The 18,375-nt window shown below is 40.9% G+C and overlaps 1 protein-coding gene across 1 annotated transcript; it reads left to right on the top strand.

The window, feature by feature from the left end:
* Positions 1-1,365: 1,365 nt before the first annotated feature.
* LOC106602230 (erythroblast NAD(P)(+)--arginine ADP-ribosyltransferase-like) lies at positions 1,366-4,460 on the top strand. The gene is made up of 3 exons (XM_014194744.2): positions 1,366-1,530; positions 3,235-3,323; positions 3,457-4,460. Exons 2-3 carry the CDS (start codon positions 3,246-3,248, stop codon positions 4,201-4,203), a joined length of 825 nt encoding a protein of 274 aa, XP_014050219.1. The 5' UTR covers positions 1,366-1,530; positions 3,235-3,245; the 3' UTR covers positions 4,204-4,460.
* Positions 4,461-18,375: the final 13,915 nt, after the last annotated feature.

Raw genomic sequence — 18,375 nt, 5'->3', positions numbered from 1 at the left:
TGAGCACTGAAGTTTAGAGTGACTTGAATTGCAAGTTGCAAAATGGTGCAAAATCAAACCGGAGAAGCAGCTTTTTTTGCATTCAGCAGAGCATAACAACATACTGACTAAACTGTTACTTTGACACTAACTGTTGCTTTGACACCACTATAAAACACAATATCTCTAAGAGATGGAAATGATCATGAATGTCTATTACAGCAATACTGACACCTGCATAGTTACATCTGGCTAACTTAATGACATTTATCTTTGTCAGGTTGTTTGTGTTGTGGTTGTGGTTTACACTAAACTCAGTGTGATGATGACTCTGTCACACCTTCAAGTGGGGTCAAACTTTAGTGTGGGTTCTGAGTGGAAAAAAAACTAGAAAAAGATACCTGTTAGTGGGAAAGAGATCAACAGTAGTCAGAAGTCACCCTGATGATTGACTGATGACTGGTATCATTTCACATTTGACCAAATGTGAAATATTTTATGAAATATTAAAAAACATTTAATACCATTAACCACTTTCACTCGTGGGAACTGACCTATATGGATAGGGCTAAATTGAAGTATTTCTTACAGAAGATATATGCATAACCATGGTAGCACTTAAAAGGGAACAGTTGGGAGACTATGGAACAATGATTAGACTAAAGGTGAGGACACAACAGGTCACCTCACAAGACTAAATCCAAACGTTACACTGTTGATTTTATGTGCATTTTACATTGACATTTACATTACAAACCAGAACTGAACTAAAAACTATTCCCTGACAATCCAGGTGTGTGTGAATGCAACATCCAACATTTACAAGTCATTCAACGAAGCCACGAAGTACCCAAAATAAGAGCTACGACACAACATTTAAGTACCACTCCCTGCACCTTCTGACTAATGCCTTACGAATTCTGAACAAGAACAAGAAGCATTTCCAAACCTTCCGAGGAACCAGAGGCTTTCTATGGTGTCCGAAATACTACAATGCGATTTCAACAGCTCTTTAGATAAGCAAATCGCCTCTAAATACCTTGGAACTCGCTCCTGTTTTGAGATCACCACCTACCTTGGTGCCCCACTGGGGGGGTACTCTCAGCTGCCGCATGAGAAGGAGGTGCTGATTCCCTCCTATGAAGTGTTCAATAGACAATATTTTCTATTCCATTCATATTAGGATACTTCCCAATGGTCACACACGTCAAGTCAACATCCACGCTGGTTCAACCTAATTTTATTGAAATGACGTGGAAACAATGTTGATTCAACCAGTGGGTTGGTTCTTTCACAAATCTTTTACATTAAAACGTGTCACTGAGAAATCGCTGGAACTGTGACGTCATTACCACTTACTCACACAACCTGAGAGCCTGTGACCGTGTGACCATAGGATCTGGTACTTCTGTGTGGGAACAATGTTTGTGGTTGTGTGGGCTTGTATTAGTCAGATGTCTGACCAGGTATAAGTAGACCTTTGTAGAAAAGTTGCAAACACAAGTCCTGAAGCTGATCAATACAAAACAACCTCAATTGTGCTGCAGTCTGGTGAGTTGAACTATCAGATCATTATAATCTGATAAGATGTTACAACAACAGTGGTGGTATCAGATATAGTACTGTCAGTAGTAGTATTCATTATTTCTCTATAGAGTTTATATCAGTAGTACTAAGCAAATGACACTAGGTTGTTGTACGTAGCTAATGTTTTTATTTCTCTATAGAGTTTATATCAGTAGTACTAATTAAATACTACTAGATTGTTGTAGCTAATGTAGCTATGATTTTTTTGTTTTTGCAAAATGCTATAAATCCATTGTATCCACTGTTTAGCTGCAATGGAATGTTTTTATCCTTTATATTTGACTGTAATATGTGGTTGTCTCACCTAGCTACTGTACAGTGCCTTCCGAAGATATTCACGGCCCTTTAATTTTTCCACATTGAGTTGTGTTACAAAGCGGGAATGAAATGGATTTAAATGTAATTTTTTGGTCAAAGATTTACACAAAATACTATGAGGTGTCAAAGTGGAAGAAATGATTTTACATTTGTGAAAAGTTAATGAAAAATAAAACACAAATACATCTTGATTAGATAAGTATTCAACCCCCTGAGTCAATACATGTTAGAATCAATTTTGACAGCAATTACAGCTGTGAGTCTTTCTGGATAAGTTAAGAACTTTGCCTACCTGTGTTGTACAATATTTGCAAAAAAATTGTTTAATTCTTAAAGCTCAATCAAGTTGGTTGTTGATCATTGCTAGATAGTCATTTTCTAACCTTGCCATAGATTTTCAAGACGATTTAGTCAAAGCTGTAACTAGGCCACTCAAGAACATTCAATGTCATCTGGTTAAACAACTCCAATGTATATTTGGCCTTGTGTTTTAGGTTATTTCCTGTTGAAAGGTGAATTTATCTCTCAGTGTCTGGTGGAAAGCAGACTGAGCAAGATTTTACTCTTGGATTTTTCTTGTGCTTAGCTGTATTCCCCCCAAAAACTCCCTAGACCTTGTCAATGACAATAATACCCATAACATGATGCAGCCATCACCATGCTTGAAAATATGACAAGTGGTACTCAGTGATTTGTTGTGTTGGATTTTCCCCCTCATATAACACTTTGTATTCAGGATATAATTCATTTATTTGCAATATTTTTCGCAGTTTTACTTTAGTGTCTTATTGCAAACAGGTCGCATGTTTTGCAACATTGTATTCTGTACAGGCTTCCTTCTCTATCTGTCAATTAGGTTAGTGTTGTGGAGTGAGTACAATGCTGTTGATCCATGCTCAGTTTTCTACCATCACAGACATTAAAATCTTTAACTGTTCTAAAGTCACCATTGGCCTCATTGTGAAATCCCTGAGCGGTTTCCTTCCTTTCTCTATAGAGTTTACGTATATCTGTCATCATTCTGCGGTCAATTGGAAAAAAGTAGCAAGACAATCATTGAATGAGACTTGATTGACAGTAGTTTTACTTCACAATAAAACTTTTATTAAATGGTGGCATTCCAAAAACTCCTATACATTTTTAGAAGTGAATAATATCAAAGCTATTTCTATAATGAATATAATGATTGCCAGCATGTTTTTGTTTACTATCAGCTCCTATATGGTGCTATTGCAATTAATCCTATTTTTCTATTTATTAAAAGTGAATAATATCAAAGCTATGTTGTATCATGTTGGGTACTGTTATGCTGATTGGTATTTGTCTCCTGTACATGTTGTTTTACTACAGGTGTTGAAGTCATGAGGAGAGAAATCATCCTGACCTTTGCTGTGCTGTGTGTCTTCCATGATTGGACTCTGGGTGTGGACTCCAAGATGGTAAGATGTGGACTCCAAGATGGTACTTCCAGCATATAGTCATGCTACTTTTAATCTGAGAACAAGATTGTTACAGTAAAAAAATATATATAATAGTAATATATATAAAACTGTTCCTCTGTATTCTCCGAAGGTTCATCTCCATCAGCCTGGTCTCAATTCCAGCATACCCTTAGACATGGTCCCTAACTCTGTTGACGACATGTATAACGGTTGCACTGAACAAATGTACAACAAGGTGGAGAAGGAATATCTTATACATGAAAACAAAGAGCCCTTCAAAAATGCCTGGAAGTGGGCAGAAAGTTGTGCAAATACCAAGTCCAAGTACAATTCTAAAGACAAACTTTCACATAATCATATTAAGGCTATCTGTGCTTACACAGCAGGTCATCCTGCACTACACTCAGAGTTCAACAAAGCAGTCCGGACCAGTGGAACAGAGTATACAACCTCCTTCCAGTTCCACTCCCTGCATTTCCTCCTGACTGACGCCATTCACCTCCTGAAAAAAAAACAACAACCTTGTCACACCACATACAGAAGAACCAAAATGATGTTTGTGGGTAAAGTTGACCAAAAAATTAGATTTGGCTACTTTGCCTCCAGCTCTCTTAACAAGGACAATTCTGAATTTGGAGAGAAGTCCTGCTTTGAAATAAAGACGTGTTTTGGCGCTTACCTTAAGTCCTTCCACAAAATGGGGACAAAAGAAGATGAGGTGTTGATTCCACCCTATGAAGAGTTCAAAGTTACTGACGTGCTCAAGAAAGAAGATGATCCAACACTTTGGTGTGATGTTGTGAACAAACTACAGAGCACCAAAATAGCCAAGAGTAACCTGAATTGCAAAATGTTTAAGAAGCCAATTATTAATTAAGAAAACTCACATTGAGTCATTGTCCCTAAAGAGGATGTAATTCAACCAGCTTGGCTTTTTATTCTTATGCTTCTTACACAAATAAATACGATAAAATGTTAAGTGACTATAGTTTCTATTGTAATAAGTTAATTGGTTTATTTGTGGATGTTACATACAAACCTCATCCTGACTACATGAAATAGTGATTATTAAGATGTGTGTATTAGCCTGTGTATCAGACTCCATAAGAGACTTTAAAGAACTTATATGCCTTCTGCAGCTTTTTTCAACATGAATAAAGAAAATCATTGAGCATGAATACTGTATTCGTCATGTATTTTTTGTTTGAACTATTAACATCCTACGTTTAGACAAAGTGAAGTTATAAAATGGGCCATGGATTAATCTATAATATTACATGACAAGTTTAATTGTTCAATAAAGTTATGCTTAATTACTTCCTCCGAGGTGGCACATAGAGCCACAAATAAAGTGATACCCGAAACGACCAATTTCCCTGAAACATTCAAAATCATGTAAAAACATTACAACATTTACTACTTTCAGAAATAGACAACATAAGGCATCATGGAATTATACAATTAATGTTCTGGAATGTTCTTCCATAGAATACTTCTAGCAGTCCAACATGGCTTCTGACCAATAATATGGCCAAATAAGGATTGACTAGCTGGCTCCACAGTACTGTTACAGAGCAAAGTTGACGTCTTGTCTTAAATTGACCGACAGGCGTCACTCATCACCAGCTGATTCTCATAGTAGGTGGGGCCCCACCCCTGCTGTCCCTGATTGGCTCCCCTCCTATTTCTGTCCTCCAATGGGGTGCAAATACACACTTGATTCTCTGCCGGTTGGTTAAGAAATCAATATGCAGCACAGATAAACACACACACACTCAGTCAAGTGAAGAAGTCTCCCTCCCTTCCTCCCCCTCTCCCCCTCTCCCTCTCTCTCTCTCTCTCCCTCTCTCTGTATCTTCCTCTTTCTCCCTCCCTCCCTCCCTCCCTCCCTCCCTCCCTCCCTCCCTCCCTCCCTCCCTCCTCTCTCTCTCTCTCCCATCTCTCTCTCCCTCCCTCCCTCAGGTTGGAGGTGTGCAGGGCCAGGATGGGGCCTCTGGCTCCCAGGTAGAGTGTGTCAGAGCTGGGGTCCAGCAGGAGGACGCTGGGGTTGAACACCCCCAGAACTGTGCCTGATGAATAAATGAACTAAGCTGATGCTGTGTTGTTTGTTTATTAATTTGGGTCTAAAAACAAGACATAACCAATGAGTTTTCAAATAGAATAATGGACATTTTACAGTATATCTGTCATTTCTCAGCATACCATAGATTAAAGCAGCCTTTTTCAAACCTCTACTCTGGAGTCCCAGACATTAAATGTTGTAGCCCTGATCTAGCATGCCTGATTCGAATAGTTAAAGGCTTCATGATTAGTTGACAAGTTGAATCAGGTGTGCTACTTAGTTCTGGAATAGTTCAAATACATGGAAGGCTGGGGGTCCCTGAGAAGAGGTTTGAAAAAGGTTTATACAATAAACTCAATACCAGTATTTTCACTGACAAGATACCTTCTCACACAGCCAATATATCGCTTTGTTGGAGAGAGAGAGAAAAAACATCTCGGTCCTCTTCTCCCTCTCCATCCCCATCGTTGGGCTCTCCTTTCCTCCAGAGGCTGGAGAAAACACACAAAGATAAGGCTGGATTCAACCACAGCTGGCTGGTGGCACCATAATTGGGGAGGAAGGGCTCATGGTAATGGCTGGAATAGAATGGTATCAAACACATGGTTTCCATGGTTTCCATGTGTTTGATACTACTCCATTCACTCCATTCCAGCCATTATTATGAGCCATCCTCCCCTCACCTGCCTCCCCTGGCAACCAAACCACTTCAACACTTATGCATTCTCTTGTTTAGCGATATTGAGTCTTTACACTTTGACTGTGCGCATGGTCAGTAGTATCTAGTCTATTGATGCAAGGAGCATCAATGTAAGTAACATAACGAAGAAATGCCCTTCAAAATCTGTCAGTTTAAGCTAGAGATATCTGTTTTTTACATGGGCTGCTTCTCAATCTACCGTATCTGCCTATAGTGGCCTTCCACATTTACGGTGGAAGGTGTCCGAGTTACAACTGCATTTTGTCAGACCGTGAAACATCCCGAAAAACTGTCTTCTCATGAAAACATCTGTAGCGTCCGAACGGGTTGGCCTACTAAATAATATGTATAGATGAGACTCTCACAAACACGATGGTGTTCTCCGTTTTGCTCTACGACCCACACAAGTATCATGGAACTATTTTGAAGGTAACTGGTACCGGTAGAAAATGAATGGAAGTATGGAAGTAGTTTTGCACCTACCCCAAAAAAAGGGCAAACGGCTTAGACTCTCAATCCACCACATACGCCTATGTCGCCTTTCAGCATCTGTAGTGGAAAGTGCTGTTTGTCAGACAGAAGACAAAATCGGTCTTCTCATAAAAACATCTGCAGCATCTGAATGGTTCAGCCTACTAACTAATATGACCACTCTGGAAACTTGGGACTCTCACAAACATGAGAGTCATGGGACCCATACAAATAAATGGAAGTAGGGGTTCAATATGTGTAAACAATATACAGTCGTGGCCAAAAGTTTTGAGAATGACACAAAGTCTGCTGCCTCAGTTTGTATGATGGCAATTTGCATATACTCCAGGATGTTATGAAGAGTGATCAGATGAATTGCAATTAATTGCAAAGTCCCTCTTTGCCCTGCAAATGAATGAACTGAATACCAAAAAAACATTTCCACTGCATTTCAACCCTGCCACAAAAGGACCAGCTGACGTCATGTCAGTGATTCTCTCGTTAACACAGGTGTGAGTGTTGACAAGGACAAGGCTGGAGATCACTCTGTCATGATGATTGAGTTCGAATAACAGACTGGAAGCTTCAAAAGGAGGGTGGTGCTTGGAATCATTGTTCTTCCTCTGTCAACCATGGTTTCCTGCAAGGAAACACGTGCCATCATCATTGCTTTGCACAAAAAGGGCTTCACAGGCAAGGATATTGCTGCCAGTAAGATTGCACCTAAATCAACCATTCATTGGATCATCAAGAACTTCAAGGAGAGCGGTTCAAATGTTGTGAAGAAGGCTTCAGGGCTCTCTGCAGATGAGTTGGTCTTATAGGCTAAGAAGCTCTTAGAGACCCCATCATCTGTCACAACAACAGAAAAGTATAGCTAATGGAGATAATCACAGACCTGCTGGTGATTTGTAGAAATGATAACTTAAGACTTACAGTGGACAGACAGGCCGATTATCCCGGCCAGTAGAACACACAGCAGCCCCAGACACACTGCAGCAACTAGGAAGGGTCTCTTTCCTGTGTTATCATGCTCTGTGGACACAAGAAAATATGTGTATAGTATATTTGTGTGTGTGTGTGTGTGTGTGTGTGTGTGTGTGTGTGTGTGTGTGTGTGTGTGTGTGTACCTTACCTGAGTGTTCAGGTTGTGGTGTGGTCACTTGGGTCACTGCATCCTCAGTCTTGTTTCTCCAGTCATTTTCATGGATAGGCTCTTCATTTTCATAGATTTCGGCTCCATTGTGAAACTGGTCCCCTAAAACACATTGTATTCCTCTAACATCTTTATTGATAGAAACAGTGGCCCCAGACATCTCCATAGTCTACCACTATCTCTCTTTGAGAGCTGTCCATTGTGTCCAGTCTGGCACTTGCTATTTGTGATGATGGACAGGACACTATCATACCAGGAAGATATAGATAATAGAGGGGAAGTGGAGAACAAAGGCTAGCTGCTAACATAAATTACATGTCATACATAACAGCTCCAAGTTTCCCAAACTTCTTTCACCTTTCTGCAGATTTACTTTTGACATTTTAGTCATTTATCCAGATCAACTATGAGTTAATGCAATCATTTTAAAATAGCGAAGTGAGACAACCACATATCACATTCGTAGTAAGTATATTTTTCCTCAATAAAGAAAGTTAGTGCAAAGTCAGGGGAGGGGGGAGTGTAAGACTGAGATGTCTTGTTTTACATTCTACTGCAGTGGGCTAAATCAGGGTCACAGTGTTTCTTGGTAGTCTTAAAGAAATCTCATTTGAAACAAAAGTATACACCTCACACACATGGTTATGGGCTTACAAAAAATAAGACACCTGTACCATGTCAAATATAGAGTTGAAATGTATTCCATTTTCAGTTTGCATCCCAATATTACACTTTAAATGCATCACGGAAGACTGAAATACAACAAAACCGTTTGACATAGAAACACCAGATTTTCGGCCAGGTTTTAAGAAATAATGTTTATTCATTATGAAATTATGAAAAATATCTTTAACATTCCACCCATGAAGCCACTAAATAATTTGACTGCAGGAAAGGGCTATAATACTCTTTGATGAGTTAGGGTTTCAAATGTTTTCGGAAGACGGGTAGGGACTCTACTGTCCTAGCATCAGGTTCCACCATTGGGGTGTCAGTACAGAGAAGAGCTTTGACAGCACTGAGCAGGAGCTGATCTCCTGTAGGGGTGGGAGGGCCAAGAGACCAGAGGTGGCAGAACAGATTGCTCGGGTTGGGGTGTAGGGTTTGAGCATAACCTGAAGGTAGAGAGGGGCAGTACCTCTTGCTACTCCGTAGGTAAGCACCATGGTCTTGTAGTGGATGTGATCTTCAACTGGAAGCCAGTGGAGTGTGCGGAGGAGCGGGGTGACATGGGAGAACTTAAGAAGGTTGAACACCAGGTGAGCTGCGGCATTCTGGAGAAGTTGCAGGGGTTTGATGGCACAAGCAGCGGGAGCCCAGCCAACAAAAGAGTTGCAGTAGTCCAGACAGGATATGATAATCACCTGGATTAGGACCTGCATCACTTCCTGTGTGATGAAAGGTCGTATTCTATGGCTGTTGTAGTACATGAACCTGCAGGAGCGAGTCACTGCTTTGATGTTTGCAGAGAACGACAGAATGTTGTCCAGGGTCACACCAATGTTCTTTACACACTGGGAGGGGGACACTGTGGAGTTGTCAACCGTGATGGACAGGTCTTGGAGAGGGCAGGCCTTCCCTGGGAGGAAGAGCAGCTCTGTCTTGTCGAGGTTAAGCTTGAGGTAGTGGGCCGACATCCAAGCTGAGATATCTGCCAGGCACATAGAGATGCATGTTGCCACCTGGGTGTCAGAAGGGGGGAATGAGAAAAGTGAGAACCACACCAGGCCAAAAACCAAAGAAATACAAAACATAGACAGGTGAACATAGAATGCCCACCCCAACTCACGCCCTGACCAAACCAAAATAGAGACATAAAAAGGATCTCTAAGGTCACGGCGTGACAGGTAGATGTGCTGTCTTCACCATAAAAGTTGATACTATTTCAACCACATAAAATTTGCATTGAAGCCGAACTGAAATATTATCAGAAACGCGTTGGGCCGTTTTCACAGTTCTCTTTTTCACCACAACCGGTCAAACTGATGTCATTTTGATAGTTTGCACAGAAAATATTTCCCTTTTTCTTTTTTCTTTTTTGTATTTTCTCCACAGTCCCTAAAAGTCTTCGCTGCGTGGAAGCGACAGAGAAAACTTCACCGATGTCAACTAGATTGAAGCATTCATTCGAGCGATCTATTCCGTTATTTTGTCAAGCAAGGGTTTGTTTCAGTATGATATGTTGGATAAAGGGATAAAGACAGACACCAATGTCAAGTTCAATAGCCTTGTTCATGCATTGTACAAATCCCTACACGCGGAGTCCGGGGAATAGTCCGGCTAGTCGATTACCTATCAACTAGACTCTGTAACATCATCCTTTTAAATAGAAAGTGCAAACATAACGGCATAACATTAAGTTCTTAACAGTCAAGTCATAACAATTGAAAAAGCATGACATTTTCTTTTTACTTCAGTTGTCATCTTCCTCTGTTTATAAAAAAAGAGGACAAGTTAACGCAGTCTCTTGCTTACAGAGTAAGCCTGTCCGGGTGGCTTGCACAGCCGACCCACCCGTGAGTAAGTATTGGCTCTGACAGGGGTAGGAATAAGGCCACGATCTGGAGAGCTTGGTGGGGTAGAAGCCTCACCTTCAGTTATCTCATGTCTCAATTCTGCGCCTCTTACCCTTAGGCCTGGACTGTGATCCAGCTCATCTAGGTGAGTGTATGGTGGATCCACCCGATTGAGACGATAGAGGGAGCCACCGACATCCACCAGGTATGAACGTGGTGCAACTCTCTGTAGGCACGTGCCCAGCCTCCAAAGTGCTGTGTGGTCTCCCGGCAGCGGTTTCATCCTTATCGTTTCACCCACCTCCAGCTCTGGTAGGTCTCGAGCAGTCCGGTCGTAGAAGCACTTAGCGAGCTGCTTTCTGTGACTCAGTTTGTCTGTGACGCCAACCATGACGCAGGGCTCAAGTAGCTTGTTAGATACAGGGATGGTAGTCTTTAGACGTCTGGACAGAAGGCGTTGTGCTGGACTGCTGTCCATGTTTTCGGTGGGTGTGTTCCTCCACTGTAAGATCGCTTTCCATGGGCCGTTGCTGTCACGCAAGGCCCTGCTTAACAGGTTTTTTGCAATCTTGACAGCTGACTCTGCCTTGCCATTTGCTTTTGGGTGTCATGGAGAGGAGGTCACATGGTCAAACTCTCATTCTGAGGCGAAACGCTTGAACTGTGCAGTGAATTGTGGGCCATTGTCTATGATTACCTTTTCAGGCTGACCTTGCATTGCAAACTGCGCCTTGCAGCGCTTTATGATCATCTCTGCAGACAAGTCAGGGAGCAGTTCAATTTCCCAAAAGTCCGAGTAGTGATCAACAATGAGAAGATAGTCCTTTTGTCTGTGGCTGAATAAGTCCATGCTGACGATTTGCCAGGCCCTTGTGGGCAGTTCGTGTGACATCATGGTTTCCTTTTGCTGTTCATGAGCGTACTCGTTGCACGTGGTACAGCTGCTGACAAAGTCTTTAATTTCTGCTTGCATGTTTGGCCAGTATAATGTTTCACGAGCCTGGCGGTAGCATGCGTCACCTCCAATGTGACTGGTGTGTATGCGGGTAAGCATCTCTGGATGTTGTCATTTGGGAATAATGACCTTCTGACCTCTGAACAAGACGCCATTTTGCACGCTGATCTCATCTCGAAAGGTCCAGTATTCTCTCACTGTGAAAGGCGTCTCCTCTTTCAGGTATGGCCAACATGCGAGAGCCATGGACTTCAGTGACTGTAGGTGTTCATCCTTGTCAGTGTGTTGCCTGATCTGGGCTAGGCGGTGATCTGTGACGTTTAAGTAGTCTGCCTGATTGATCTGTTGAACATCTTGTTGTTCCTGCTGTAGTGAACAGATGGCATGCCGCTGATAGGCAGTGCCTCTGCCTGTACATTGTGCTGTTGCCCTGCTCAGTGTGTTGCTGATGTACATCTCTGGTCCTGACTTGTAAATGACCTTCAGGCTGTAGTTGTGCAGAGTCAGGAGCATGCTTTGAAGCCTCTTGGGAGCGTTAAGGAGAGACATGGTCTACACATACTGAGACAGGGGGGCGCTGTTTCGCCCACTCGGATGCTTTATCTGATATTGATGCGTCTTTCTGTCAGCGAGGGTCTCTGTCAAATAAATGATCAATATGTCAATATTTTATTTGGAGGGGCAAGGAGGTATGGTAGGGTGGGCCAGACCCCCTAAGGCCCATAACTCCGGCCCTGTGTAAAGTACTTTAATTTTGTAAAGACCTTCCTTCAGTATCTTTAGTAGAAGATCAACAAGTCGGAAAGCCTGAACGGTAATTCACTGAGGCCAACCACACATGTTAAGAATATATATATTTTTAAATCAAAGTTTATTTTATTTTCTATTTTGTAAAAACATACAAATACAAATGCATTTTGTCAAGGCACATAGTACATTTTACAAATCCTTTTCAAGATATTAATCAAAAGAGGGATATTTCAAACATGGATTCCTCATCAAAACAGAGCCCCCCTCCAACAGAGAAAAACGACAATATCATCATAAAACTCTTCACTCTATGAATCCTAGCAGTTAAGAGCGTTGGGCCAGTAACCGAAAGGTTGCTGGTTTGATTCCTCAGACCGACTAGATAAAAAATCTGTTGATGTGCCCTGGAGCAAGGCACTTAACCCTAATGGCTCCTGTAAATCACTCTGGATAAAGCTTCTGCTAAATTACTAAAATGTCAATTTGGCTGATGAGAAGTAAGAAAATAAACCACAGTTCTCCACTCCACCACCATTACGCTCTCCACTCCCAGTACCTGCAGTAGAACCTACACAGAGTTATACTGGTCACCCTCTCAGAACCTAGAGCATGAACAACACAGAAAATCAGTCCTACTCCTTACACTGTGATAAGTGTTATTAGAGCAGTAATCTTTTACCTCGGGGTGGTCAGTGGGGTGTCGTCCACCCATTTCCAGGTTCCCGGAGTAACATTGGTGGAGTGGAGAACTGTGGGTTCCGGTGGGATGTTGAGCATCTCAGGTCAATTCATTGGATCTGTGAGAAATAGGTTTCTCTGGCTATGTTTACACAGGCAGCCCAATTCTGATCTTTTGCCCAATAAGTGGCAAAATATCTGATCTAATTGGTCAAATACCAATTAGTGGAAAATAATCAGAAGTGGGCTGCCTGTGTAAACGCTGCCTGGTACTTTCTCTGCACTGCTGTTTAAGGAACTATATATACAGGAGGAAATCTAAGGTGGTATTACATAGAAAAATATTTTTATTCAGGTCCATCCATTTGGACCTGATCCATATCATACGAAATGGATACCACATTTTGGGGACCTGTTTTGGCTAGTGAGCGCTACCTTCAAAGCTACTGGCTGAAATTATACAAAACCTTTATAATGCATATTTAATACAATGTCTGTGGCAGTTAGCCTAGCGAATATGTGTGTTGGGCCAGTAACCGAAAGTTTGTTGGTTTAAATCCCTGAGCCGACTAGCTGAAAAATCTATTGGTGTGCCCTTGAGCAAGGCACTTATCCCTAATTGCTCCTGTAAGTCGTTCTGGATAAGAGCATCTACTAAAATGTATTCTCTCTCTTTTACCTGTTCCTCTCTGCTGTTTATGATCTTACTCTGTGGTCAGTCTTGGTCGACCAGTTGGGATTGGAGGACCTACATTGTGGTCAGTGTTATCAGAGCAGTAGTGTATTACCTTGGGGTGGTCAGTGGGATACCGTCCACCCATCTCCAGGTCCCCTCAGTAACAAAGTCAGTCAGACCAATCCAGACTCTCTTGTAGAGGTTGAAGATCATTTTCTGTTTTTGAAAAAGATAAACATATATACATATTCTGTTTGATTATATCTAACCCCTGCACACCTATATCATCTCTCTCTCTCTCTCTCTCTCTCTCTCGCTCTCTCTCTCTCTCATCTGGTCCTTATCACTGTTTATGATCACCAGGTCTGCTCCTCTCTCCAGACAGTCCTCTTTGCTCTCCTTCCAGGTTTTCTTCTCAGTAGACAGGAAGTACCAACTGGATTCAAACTTGTGACAGGTTTCAGGACAGGGTTGTTGTGAAAGATGAAAACATGAATTGACGTCCAACTTCTTACACCGTACACTTAATGACCGAATACAGACACATGCTCAGGCCTGTTTGATTAATGACACAATCATTTATTACTGAAGATTCACTAGCATCCCGCTGAGAATATTTCTCTCAGTCTGTAGTTGGTCTCTCTCTGCAGTACATTTGTTTTCATAAGCTAATAATCTCTTTAAGACCTCATTATCTGCAACAACTAAAAAAAGAGAAGTTGCTCACTAAATTAGATAACATCAGAACTGCTAAAATAGTAAGAACAATATCTATAATATTTACAGTAAATGTGAGCTGCGCAGCAATAATGTCACGTTGCCAAGCAACATCCAAAGGTAAGGCCAAGATGTAAATAGAAAAGTAGAAAATCTGGTGACCTGTGAAGAAGACGGTACAGCAACAAGTCTAGTGAATGTAATGAGGGCCTTATACTCATAGTAGACAGACAGGCCTATGATCCCAGCCAGTAGGAGAACACACAGCATACCCAGACACACTGCAGCAACTAGGAAGGGTCTCTTCTCTGAGCTATCAGGCTCTGTAGACAAATAAGAGAGACTTGTGGTGTGCTGTGTTGGTCAATTATTTGTAACAGTGTCTGCTGTCTCTTCTCTCTTGGTGCTGGTCTCAACGTCTCCCAGGGTGTCTGCACTGACGTAGATATCCACAATCCTCTCCTCCATCTGACCTCTGTCAAATTTGACCTTCTGGTTCATATCTTCTTCATATCTGCTACTACAGCAAAAGTTCAAAGTATTTGTTGTCGGCAGCGGTCCTTTGAGGCATTGGCTGTAGCTATTGAGTAAAAAAACTGTCTACTTCCGTGAAGACACTCAAATTATATTTTTGAGTGAAAAGTAAGGTATTTGAATGAAAAAAAGCATGCCAGGTGTATGTTAAAGTAACTCTCAAGTGTTAAAATATTACCTATAATTTTTTTAAATATGACTGAAATAGTTTTAGTTCCAAAAAATTGTAAATAAGTACGTTATGTTAAAATGCTTTTCTGTGTTGGAAAGGTGTCACCCCAACAACAGAATGGGGCGTATACCAGTCGTAAAAATATTAACGTGAGTAGACTGCTGATTGGCCAGCTCATCCTCAGGAGGATGACATCATTCCTTATGAAGAAATAGAAAGCATTTTTTAAACGGTCAGTTTGAGATACAAGTTTGAAGTGGAGATATATATATTTTTTTGACATATTTTTTCTCCAATTTATGCTTTGGTCACAATTTCTAGTAAAGGATGAGTCAACAACATTATTTGGGTATGAGTTAACAGAATATTAACTTTGTGAGATTTTCACTGGACAGGTGTTCATTTATTGGTTTCTAACTTTATTGTTAGCCAAAGCAACACGAGTGGAAACCATTGAAGGAGCGAAGCTGCACAGATATTCCATGGCTCATCACATTCACGTTGTTCTGTATCGGTATGGTTAGTTTTCTGTCAGTGAAGGCTGGTGGGGGGAGCTATAGGAGGACGAGCTCATTGTAATGGCTGGAAAGGAATTGAGGTCCCGCCTCCTGCCTCTCTATTGGATGGTTTGTCTATCAATCAAGATGTGCAGGCTAATGAGAGATTGCTATTGGTGCTTGATAACCATTTCAGGCAGCTCACTCATCAGTAAAGATCAAGACCAAAGCATAATATCATGTGTTCTTTTAACTTCTTTAGACATTTCCACAAAGGAATAACTGTATTTTGAGCAGCCTATTCCTTCCTACTGCATGTTTGACAGGTAGGCCTTCACTGAAAGGGGCTGTTAAAAACCACTCTAAATTACTAAATAGTGCGTGTGTGCGTGTGTGTACTGTCTCTGCGGATGTGTGTCTCTGCGGGTCTGAATGGAGGAATCTGAAGCGTTGGACTGAGGAGTATCAAATTGTTGTTAGAGCTGTCCCTAAAGGTGCTATTCTTCTTTTAGGAGAATATAACAATACTCCAAGTGCAACTGTTGAGGATTTTGTAGCCTCAATACAATTAGAAGGAATTTACATTTTAAACTATAAATGTAATAACATGTACAGTGGGGCAAAAAAGTATTTAGTCAGCCACCAATTGTGCAAGTTCTCTCACTTAAAAAGATGAGAGAGGCCTGTCATTTTCATCATAGGTACACTTCAACTATGACAGACAAAATGAGAAAAATAAATCCAGAAAATCACATTGTAGGATTTTTAATGAATTTATTTGCAAATTATGGTGGAAAATAAGTATTTGGTTAATAACAAAAGTTTATCTCAATACTTTGTTATATACCCTTTGTTGGCAATGACACAGGTCAAATGTTTTCTGTAAGTCTTCACAAGGTTTTCACACACTGTTGCTGGTATTTTGGCCCATTCCTCCATGCAGATCTCCTCTAGAGCAGTGATGTTTTGGGGCTGTCGCTGGGCAACACGGACTTTCAACTCCCTCCAAAGATTTTCTATGGGGTTGAGATCTGGAGACTGGCTAGGCCACTCCAGGACCTTGAAATGCTTCTTACGAAGCCACTCCTTCGTTGCCCGGGCGGTGTGTTTGGGATCATTGTCATGCTGAAAGACCCAGACACGTTTCATCTTCAATGCCCTTGCTGATGGAAGGAGGTTTTCACTCAAAATCTCACGATACATGGCCCCATTCATTCTTTCCTTTACACGGATCAGTCGTCCTGGTCCCTTTGCAGAAAAACAGCCCCAAAGCATGATGTTTCCACCCCCATGCTTCACAGTAGGTATGGTGTTCTTTGGATGCAACTCAGCATTCTTTGTCCTCCAAACACGACGAGTTGAGTTTACCAAAAAGTTCTATTTTGGTTTCATCTGACCATATGACATTCTCCCAATCCTCTTCTGGATCATCCAAATGCTCTCTAGCAAACTTCAGACGGGCCTGGACATGTACTGGCTTAAGCAGGGGGACACGTCTGGCACTGCAGGATTTGAGTCCCTGGCGGCGTAGTGTGTTACTGATGGTAGGCTTTGTTACTTTGGTCCCAGCTCTCTGTAGGTCATTCACTAGGTCCCCCCGTGTGGTTCTGGGATTTTTGCTCACCGTTCTTGTGATCATTTTGACCCCACGGGGTAAGATCTTGCGTGGAGCCCCCCCAGATCGAGGGAGATTATCAGTGGTCTTGTATGTCTTCCATTTCCTAATAATTGCTCCCACAGTTGATTTCTTCAAACCAAGCTGCTTACCTATTGCAGATTCAGTCTTCCCAGCCTGGTGCAGGTCTACAATTTTGTTTCTGGTGTCCTTTGACAGCTCTTTGGTCTTGGCCATAGTGGAGTTTGGAGTGTGACTGTTTGAGGTTGTGGACAGGTGTCTTTTATACTGATAACAAGTTCAAACAGGTGCCATTAATACAGGTAACGAGTGGAGGACAGAGGAGCCTCTTAAAGAAGAAGTTACAGGTCTGTGAGAGCCAGAAATCTTGCTTGTTTGTAGGTGACCAAATACTTATTTTCCACCATAATTTGCAAATAAATTCATAAAAAATCCTACAATGTGATTTTCTGGATTTTTTTAAATCATTTTGTCTGTCATAGTTGAAGTGTACCTATGATGGAAATTACAGGGCTCTTTCATCTTTTTAAGTGGGAGAACTTGCACAATTGGTGGCTGACTAAATACTTTTTTGCCCCACTGTATATAAGGAAACTATGTCAATATGTTACTATTCCCTCTGCTAAAATGTACTGGAATGCAGCCCTAGGACAAGTGAACTGGAACAAAGTTTAGTTGTTATCTGGTAAATATTGTATATCTAATAAGGTGAAAGAAGTATCATACAAACTCATTCATAGAATCTACCCTGTAAAGACCTTTATTATACAGAGATTTAAAATAGCTATTGATAACAAATGTGTATTTTGTGATTGTGACCCAGAGACTCTTGACCATTTATTTTGGGACTGCTCTTATGTCAGAAGATTTTGGTGTAAGTTAGAAGATTTTATTTTAAAAGGAACAACTATTAATGTTAATTTGAAAGACTCTGATATTATGTTTTATTTTAAACCAAATGATATGGACCCTGATTTAACTTTCATTGTTAATTTGTTTATCTTTCATGGAAGATTCTTTGTCCATAAAATGAAGTGGGCAGAGAACAAACCCATTTTCACATTATTTAAGATAGAATTGAAATATTATTTTGAAATGATCAGTAAATGTAAAAACAAAAAAGCAATACGCACCATAAAAGTATTTAACAAATTGAAAATGAATCTTGATATGTAATACCCCTGTCTGTTAGGTTTTGTACTCTTGTTTGTATATTTCTTTTTTTTTTTTTGTATTTGTTGTGTTCATAATAAAAATAATTAATAATAAAAAAAAGCGTTGGACTGAGATGTTTGCTTCTATCTAGTGGTGGTAAACGGAACAACGACACTGCAAAGACAGCGCTTGCTGCTGCAATAAACTGTATAACAACAATGTAATGTAATTGTATCTCTGTGTAGTTTCAGCAGATAAGACCGTTTTCATTTTGATTGTGCCCTGACAACAAAAATATTGCAGTTTTGAAAAGTGCAGTAACAGCAGTCAACTGTGGTGTTTTGGACGCAGTAATTGCAGAATAACTGCATTGT

The sequence above is a fragment of the Salmo salar genome, chromosome ssa04 (assembly GCF_905237065.1).
Source record: "Salmo salar chromosome ssa04, Ssal_v3.1, whole genome shotgun sequence".
In the NCBI taxonomy this organism is placed as follows: domain Eukaryota; kingdom Metazoa; phylum Chordata; class Actinopteri; order Salmoniformes; family Salmonidae; genus Salmo; species Salmo salar.
The sequence above is the reverse complement of the archived record's forward strand: the minus strand, read 5'-3'. Positions and strand labels throughout refer to the sequence as shown.

Coding starts and splice junctions, on each gene's coding strand:
- LOC106602230 (XM_014194744.2), top strand. CDS start 3,246: ATGAGGAGAGAAATCATCCTGACCTTTGCTGTGCTGTGTGTCTTCCAT. Junction 3,324..3,456: donor TGGGTGTGGACTCCAAGATG/GTAAGATGTGGA, acceptor TATTCTCCGAAG/GTTCATCTCCATCAGCCTGG.